At 47.8% G+C, this 8,488-nt stretch overlaps 1 protein-coding gene across 1 annotated transcript; it reads left to right on the forward strand.

Moving 5' to 3' along the window:
- The first annotated feature begins 4,036 nt into the window (after positions 1 to 4,036).
- TMEM250 (transmembrane protein 250) lies at positions 4,037 to 8,274 on the forward strand. Its single transcript, XM_041719700.2, has 3 exons — positions 4,037 to 4,178; positions 5,162 to 5,317; positions 7,712 to 8,274. The coding sequence occupies exon 3, from the start codon at positions 7,833 to 7,835 to the stop codon at positions 8,250 to 8,252; it is 420 nt and encodes a 139-aa protein (XP_041575634.1). The 5' UTR covers positions 4,037 to 4,178; positions 5,162 to 5,317; positions 7,712 to 7,832; the 3' UTR covers positions 8,253 to 8,274.
- Positions 8,275 to 8,488: the final 214 nt, after the last annotated feature.

Below are 8,488 nucleotides of genomic sequence, written 5' to 3' on the forward strand. Positions count from 1 at the left end.
TATTTGCAGGGAGGATCAATTAAATTTAAAATTTAAGGGCCAGATTCAACCTTAAATATCCTTTAAGGAAAAGGAAAGAGTTAATTCCCTCATTTGTTTTATTTCTTGCTCAGCAAAACCCAAGGAAGTTTAAGATGCCACTGGTTTTGAGTGGTGCTTTTGGATATGACTTGAAGGCAGCAGTGAATGCTTGAAAAACACCGAGTTAACACTTTATGATCTTTAAACCCTGAAGAATTATGGATGTCTACATGGCTATGGAATTGCTGGGGAAGTAATTGTTTCTGGGTCACCCAAGGAAATTTGTTAACTATTTTCCTGGATATTTTCTTGAGCATATGGGTTTTTATTTACTGATTTCTGCCAGGGACCAAATGGTGCTGAGTGCCAGACATTTATAAGCACAATCTCTATTTCAAATAAAAAGTGGCCAAAATGGTCAGTTAGGCTGTGGAAAGCATATTTTTCAGAGATAGAGAGAAAGAGAGAAGAGGAGAGTCTTGCAATGAGTTCATTCCCCCAGCAGCTAGGTGGACATTGTTATTTTTTGTAAAACGGGTGTGGAAAGGTTAAAGACCAAATATGGGTGTGATTTTTTCTGAGGTTCAGGTATTTTATAGGGTTGAATACACCTTAAAGCCTCCTTCACATGAACCTGTAAATGAGAACCTCTCCATAAAACCTTGCTTACGCCTGCAGAAGTGTAATGTTTAGCTCTCCACAAGTAATAGTATTGAAAGCTTTCCTAGGCAGGGGTCAGGCCCATTTTATTGTAAGTGCAGATCCATTCAAAGTGCAAAAGGACTGAGCTAAAGGACATCTTGATATTACAGGGCTGTTACTCCAGCTCCAGCCTAAACGACCTGAGCAGGGCTGGGGGTCATTGCCCCAGGGAAAGATCACACTCAGAAAATGACTCAAAAATGGGGAGGGGACAGCTCTGCAGGTTTGACTCCTCTGCTCATCTCGGGCTGAAATGAGATATTGACTCCATGGGCTAACATTGGAGCCATTCATCCACACGAGACAGGTGTCTGCTGGCAAAAATTCCCCTCCAAATGGGAAGAAAAAGATGTTTCCATTATAAAATGATAGTGACCACTCAGCTGCAGTTTTTTGCCCTCAGCCTCAAATGCATTTCTTGCATTCTGCCTCAGCACACCACCTTAGCGGCCCTTCACGTGCAGCACCACAGCAATTCATCATTACCCAGTCTCCAAATTATTCTAGTGTTGATTAAATTAGTAAATGCAATCACAATCTGAAGCAAGTTAATTGAGAGAATTTATTTGGCCCTGACAGTTTTATGCATGTTTGATTAAGTATTATAAGGTTTGTTTTTGATTTTGCATAATTTAACTTTAAATCCTGCACGGGGTGGGGGAGGGAGCATCAACTATTAATGACCAAAATAAACCCTTTTAAGACACATATATTTATGATTTATTTCTAAAGGCAGTATCTTCCAGATTTTTTTGTTCTGTTGCCAAAGTGACAAATATGTTTAAAGCAATATTTTGAGCCGTCCGCTTCTCGCTATAAATCTCTTGAAATGTGCACAATTCATTAAAAGTTTTGAAAGAAGTACAAGTTAGCATTTATATTGCAACAAGTGACATATAAATGTGTATGTTTGTCTTCAGAGAGGCCCATAAAACATCCAAGGCCTCGCCGGCCGCGCTGACGGGGACTAATGGCCCGCTCTCGGGGCTGATGATGAGTTTCATCACAAATCTTCAACGCTGTCAGCACAAAACTGTTCAATCAACAGGAATATGAGTTGTGTCTTTAGTAAAATTAGCACGGGGAAGAAATACAGCCCCGAGGGTTGTGGGCGGGTTCCCTGCTTGGAGCCCTCCTTGGGGATCTGATCTCTCTGAATGTCAAAGCTTCCATTCCTGCCTGACCTCGGGGCATTTCCTCCTTTATGGAGCATTTCAGCAGCAGAGAGGTCAAAACGTGCCAGGCAGAAAATTGAACGGGGCTGTGCTGATTTTTGTCACAGAATCAGGGAATGGTTTGGGTTGGAAGGGACTTCAAACCTCATCTCATTCCATTCTCGCCTTCCACGAGACCTTGAGCTGAAGGTCACCCTGACCTAAAAAACGAGAAAGGTCAGCCTTGGTAGTGGTGCAGACATGGTTTTGGGTTGTGGGGTCACTCATTGGAACTCCCTGGGGTTTTCTGGAGGGTAGGAGGGAAGACCTTTTCCCCCCAGGGGATTCCTGCAGGACGCCAGGAGCCCCCACTGCCACGCTTCCACTCAGCAGCACCTTCGTGATTCCCTGAGGCAAGACTGGAAAGACAAAGTGCCTTCATAATTTTATTATTGGAGCTGAAATTCCCATCTCTGGGTTATGGCTCCAGTCCCAAAGAAAGGCAGAGGGAAATAAATGAAATGTGGGTGGCTCTCCTGCTGATCCAAGTCACCAAACAGCTGTTCCCAGTTCCAAGCTACTGGGGAAATTTATCAGCTCTGCACATCCCCTCCTCCCTCCCATATTTTAGGATTGGCTTTTTGCAAATATTACAATGAATAGTATATGTATAATGTTAGAAAGTTTTGCTGTATTAATTCTCTTAAGTAGTGTGTTAAATATATTTTTAGGTTATGACACAATGTTAAAATAGAAACTGTGCTATGGAAGATACTTTTATACTAGCTCAAGAAAGAGATGAGATAAGCAAGAAATTCTTCACACAGAGATAACAGCGACAGGGCATATGAAGAGTTACAGCAGAAAAGAAAAACATTCTTCTACCTTTTCTCCACCTTTATGGAACAACCAGGATTAAGGAGAAGTTGACAAATACCAGAAAACTTCTTAATTTGCAAGGAATTTATGTGTCATGTATGAGAACTATGAATATTAGATTTAGGTGTTACTCAAAGCGAGTATCTCACCCTAAAAAAAAAAAAAAACTCCCCCCACATACATATTTTAACATTATGTTGGAACCTAAAGCTATATTTAACACACTACTTAAGAGAATTAATACAACATAACTTTCTAACATTACACATATAATATTCATTGTAATATTTGCAAAAAGCCAATCATAAAATATGCATTTTTCACATCCAGAATTCCTTCTGGTGTTTCAGGATCAAACTGCTCCACCGGGCAGGAGCTCCGGGACACCGGGAGAGGTTTGGCCTGTGCAGAGCAGCAGCTCTCAGAGGTGACAGATGGTCTGAGTAGTTGTTATTATTATTATTATTATTATTATTATTATTATTATTATTATTATTATTATTATTATTATTATTTAATGTTTTTCCACCGTGGCACTGCCCAGCCAGAAAGCAGGGCAGGGAGCCAACACCAACGTTGTGCCTTCTTTCCATTGTGGAGAAGAATTCCCAATTAAATCGAAGGGGAAAGAGCAGGGAGGAGGAAGTTCTTTTCCTTCCCTTTGTATCGCTTTGAATTTTCCTCCACCTCTTAGTTTTTTTAAGAACTTTTTTGGGTCTTTGGGGGATTCTCTGGACAGCTTTGGGGGAGTCTCTGGGCAACTCTTGGCTGCTGCTGAGGTTATGCTGGACATGGCACATCAGCCTTGGTGTGACCCTGGTGTAACCCTGGTGGGATCTCCTCTGTGTAACTCCAGTGTAACCTCCTCTGTGTAAACCCGGTGTAACCCTGGTGTGACCTCCTCTGTGTAAATCCGGTGTAACCCCGGTGTGACCTCTGTGTAACCCTGCTGTAACCCCGGTGTGACCCCCGGTGTAAGCCCGGTGCAACCTCCTCTGTGTAACCCCGGTGTAACGCCAGTGTAACCTCTGGGTAATCCCGGTGTAACCCCCGGTGTAACCTCTGTGTAACCCCTGTGTAACCCGGCTGTAACCTCGGTATAACCCCGGTGTAACCCCCGGTGTGACCTGCTCTGTGTAATCCCGGTGTAACCCCGGTGTGATCCCCGGTGTAACCTCTGTGTAACCCCGGTGTAACCCCGGTGTGACCAGGCCCCGCCGCCCTTCCGTTGCCAGGGCAACGCGTCGCTTCACTTCCGGCGCGGCGCGATGACGCCATCACCGCGCGCCGCCGCCGCTCCCCGCCCGCCGCCGCCGCCGCCGGAACCGGAGGAACCGGGGCCGCCCCTGCACATGCGCAGAGCGGGCGCCCGGCGGCCCGGGCCTCGCTCCGCCCGGGCCCGGCGCGGCCATGGGCACCACGGTGAGTGCGGGGCACGGCCACGGGGCCCGGGCCTCGCTCTGCGGCGGCGGGAGCTCCGCCCCGGGGCGAGGCGGTGCGGAAGGCTCGGGCACTGCCGCCGGGCCTGCAGATCCCCGTTCCCGGGGCGAGCCGCGGCCGTGCGGGGCCGCCGGGGAAGGCCGGGCCGAGCTCCCTCCCGGGGTCGGTGCGATGTAGGAGGAGCCGGTGTTTCCGCCCCTCCCGGTGCTCCCCCCGGTTTAACCTTTCTTTGTCATCGTCCCCAACGCCGTGCGGCTCCTCCCGGAGCGCTCGGGGCCCGCCGGAGGGTCCCGGCACGTCCGGGTGGGCGCGGAGGTTTCCGCTCCTCGCTCCCCGCTTTAACGGGAGGCAGTGAGAACGCGGAACGGGAATTTATTGGAATTTATTGGCGTTTTAACGCCCTGGTGCTGGCGGTGCCTCCTGCTGGAATCCTCGCAGCTCTGGGGTGATGCCCCCAAAAGACCCAGTTGGCCCCCAAAATTACGGAGTGGATGTCCAAACCTGCAAAACACAGACTGGGGGATAATCACAGAATCAAGTTTTGGGGTGGAAGGGACTTAAAAACTCGCCCCATTCCACCCCCTCCATGGGCAGGGACACCTTCCACTGGCCCAGGCTGCTCCAAGCCCCGTTCAACCTGGATTTGGACACACCCAGGGCCTGCCCACCCTCCCAGGGCAGGATTTGCTATTCCATATTCAGTTTGTGCTCCCTGCTTTGTGTTCCATGTAAAATCTGTGGCAGGAGAAGGTGACCAGCACGGGTTGGTTGGGATTTTCTGTCCTGGCATTGAGAAGCAGCTCCCTGGTTGTTCCCAGCATGAAATCCATACATTGCTGAGTGCTGGGATCTTTTTAGAGTCTTCATGGGCTTGAAAGTTCATGCTTGAGGAGAGGCCTCACTTGTGAGCATTTTAATGCACAGAATGAGCAAATTGGAAATTATTGTGTTGTTTTTTCTTTTAGATCAGCTCCTGTGCAGAGAGTTGTGAGTTTATGAAGCACCTCAGCAGTTTCTGTCACTCTTCCTAGAAGGTGTCACAGGAAAACTTCGCTCTTTTGTTCCAAGAACTCAGTGGCATCCCAGAACGGTGACGACCTGGATGGCAGCACCCCTAAAATGTAATAATTCAGAGTTTATTTTGTCCCCCCAATGCTCCAGTGTTGATATTTGAGTTCATCCAAAGAGCATGAACCCACCAAAGGCTGTTTGTTCCCGTGGTGGGCACAGCAACTATTTGAGGGTTTGCTGGCAAACTTTGTGCAGGAAGTTGCAGGGAGAGGCTGCACTGCCAGGCATGGAATGCTCTGACTCCCCAGCATGGGATTTTTGACCTGAATTGCTTTAGTCCTCCAAAAATATCTCAGGGAGCAAACTGTGAGCAGTTCATGTGGGAGGTGTGTGGGGTCACATGCTCCAGAACTGGGTTGGGTTTAGGTTCAGTGTCTGAGCAGTTCCTGTGCCTTGCAAAAGCCACATTTCTGACATTTCTGACTGGCATTTCCTGGCTCCAGACAGGAAATAAGGCAAGAGGCACCTAAAATGATGAAATTATGAGGGTGTCTGTGATGCTTGAGGAGAACCCTTGGTTTCATAAATTCCTTAAATCATAATTTAGCCCTTACTCCTTTTTGGTAGTCCCTGATCTGTGTAGAGCCAACACTGCCTCAAATTTCTGTAAGGGCAAAAAGGATTTGGAACATGGAGCTGAGCAAGAGAGATCAGAACTGGAATTTCCATTTCCCTGGAATTTGAGGCAGGAAGCAGGCAGAGACTTCCCCACTGATACACATTGAATCAGAGCAGGATTTTGATATCAAAAGTACAATTTCCTGCAGCATTGTCATTTGCTCTGTGGTTAGTTCTGTTAGTAATGAAACTAAAGAATCCTTAAAGTAACTCTTGAATTAATTTTAATTTTCACAACAGTCAGATTTTTGGTTCAACAAAGGAAGGATCTGCCTGGATCTGAACACTTGGGTGTGTGAGGGGTCTGGGGAAGTCCCTGTTGTTTTCCAGCATTATCTGATGAGTGCATTGTCATTTCATAATTCCCGGAATTTGGCACATCAGAAGCCTGGGGTGAAGCAGAGAGCAGCTCAGAGGCTCCTGCTCATCACTCACACGACAACAATGGGTGTGTGGAAGGATGTTAAGATTACAAATCCTAAACACTGCAGAAGATCAAGATAATGTCACTTATCTCTGCAGGTCCCCAAGCAGAGAAATAAACTGGTGGGTGCCTTTGAAAGGCTGCCTGGCCTTGCCTTGCAGTGACAGTGAGAGCACAAGGCTGGCTGAGCCAGGGGAGGTACATCCTGTGGAGTGTGAAAAACATGGTTGCCTCATTGTTCTTCCAAGACCTTCCATTATTTTCAGTTTGTTTATTTGGTGAAGCTTTGCCAAGTTTGGAAATGAGCACAAATCTGGAATCCACTTGCGAAAGTACTCAGAGAATTTTTTTTTTTTGTCTTTTAAAGGAAATGTGACCCCATACAAACACATACATTAATATTACTGCTCTCACATGAATATTATCGCTCAGGTGGGTGGGCTCTTGAGGGTGGCTGTTAGATTAGGAAAGATTTATGAATTAGCCAGGATAATTTCAGACCAAACCTCTTTGCTGCATTTACACTGGATAAAGTTTATAACAGGCTGTTGCTGGCTGGGGAATTTATTTGGAACCTGGCATGGAAATTAAGTGTATTTATGTGGGGAATAAGAAACAAAGAGGCAAAACAAAGCTGTTTTAAGGGAAGAAGTTGAGGTTTGAGAAGCAGTTGTAAGGGAGCGCTAATATTGAAATCAGCTGGGATAAATTGCTGTATTCAGCAGCTGCAGGAGAAGTGAAGCTTTCTATTGTCATTTAGAGAAAATTTCTCATGTTGGTGTTGTTTCCTAGCACCAAACCAACCTGCTCACTGTGCCTCCCTGCAGGTGTGTCCCTTGGTGGCTGCTCAGCACGGGATTAGCCGTGCCAGGCCGGCTGTGTGGCGCTGCCATCTGATATGTGCCCAGCAGGCCTGTATTCAGCAGCTTCAGGAGAAGTGAAGCTTTTTATTGTCATTTAGAGGAGATTTCTCTTGTTGGTGTTATTTCCTAGCACCAAAGCAACCTGCTCACTGTGCCTCTCCACAGGTGTGTCCAGCACAGGGTTAGCCATGCCAGGCCGGCTGCGTGGCACTGCCATCTGATATGTGCCCAGTGGCCTGGGGCAGGCCTATATCAGGAGAAGTGAAGCTTTCTATTGTCATTTAGAGGAAATTTCTCGTGTTGGTGTTGTTTCCTAGCACCAAACCAACCTACTCACTGTGCTCCCCACAGGTGTCTCCAGCACAGGGTTAGCTGTGCCAGGCCGGCTGTGTGGTGCTGCCAACTGATATGTTTGCCTAGCAGGCCTGTATTTAGCAGCTTCAGGAGAAGTGAAGTTTTTTATTGTCATTTAGAGGAGATTTCTCGTGTTGGTGTTGTTTCCCAGCCCCAAACCAACGTGCTCTCTCTGCTCCCCGCAGGTGCGTCCCTCGGCGGCCGCCCAGCGCGGGGATAGCGGTGCCCGGCCGGCTGCGTGGCGCTGCCATCTGATATGTGCCCGGCGGCCTGGGGCCTGGCGCGGGCTGCGCGGGGCCGGGCCCGATGCCGGTGATCCCCATTCCCCGGCGGGTGCGCTCGTTCCACGGCCCGCACACCACCTGCCTGCACTCGGCCTGCGGCCCCGTGCGCACCACGCACCTGGTGCGCACCAAGTACAACAACTTCGACATCTATCTCAAATCGCGATGGATGTACGGCTTCATCCGCTTCCTGCTCTACTTCAGCTGCAGCCTCTTCACCTCCATCCTCTGGGTGGCTCTCTCGATCTTGTTTTGCCTTCAGTACCTCGGCATCCGCATCTTCCTGCGCTTCCAGTACAAACTCTCCATCATCCTGCTCTTGCTGGGGCGGAGGCGGGTGGACTTCAGCCTCATGAATGAACTGCTCATCTACGGGATTCATGTGACCATGCTGCTGGTGGGGGGGCTGGGCTGGTGTTTCATGGTCTTTGTGGATATGTAAATAAAACCAAGCGCATGTGGGATCAGGAGGTGACTTTTCTTCTAGCCCCAAAATGTGTCAATATCCTCAATATCCTCCTCTTTTTTTTTTTTTTTATATAAATTAATTTATTTCTCAGTGGTAATTTTTGTGCATAAATTAACGTGCTTGTCTCTGGAATTTGTATCTGTTTGAAGGTGGAGGTGCCATTTTGATTATCAAAGTGCAATACTTGACTGGGTGTTTTATTCTTTGCA

This window comes from Taeniopygia guttata, chromosome 17 (assembly GCF_048771995.1).
Source record: "Taeniopygia guttata chromosome 17, bTaeGut7.mat, whole genome shotgun sequence".
Lineage (NCBI taxonomy): Eukaryota > Metazoa > Chordata > Aves > Passeriformes > Estrildidae > Taeniopygia > Taeniopygia guttata.

What these genes read in the sequence shown, in the direction of transcription:
- TMEM250 (XM_041719700.2), top strand. Translation starts at nt 7,833, where the DNA reads ATGCCGGTGATCCCCATTCCCCGGCGGGTGCGCTCGTTCCACGGCCCG.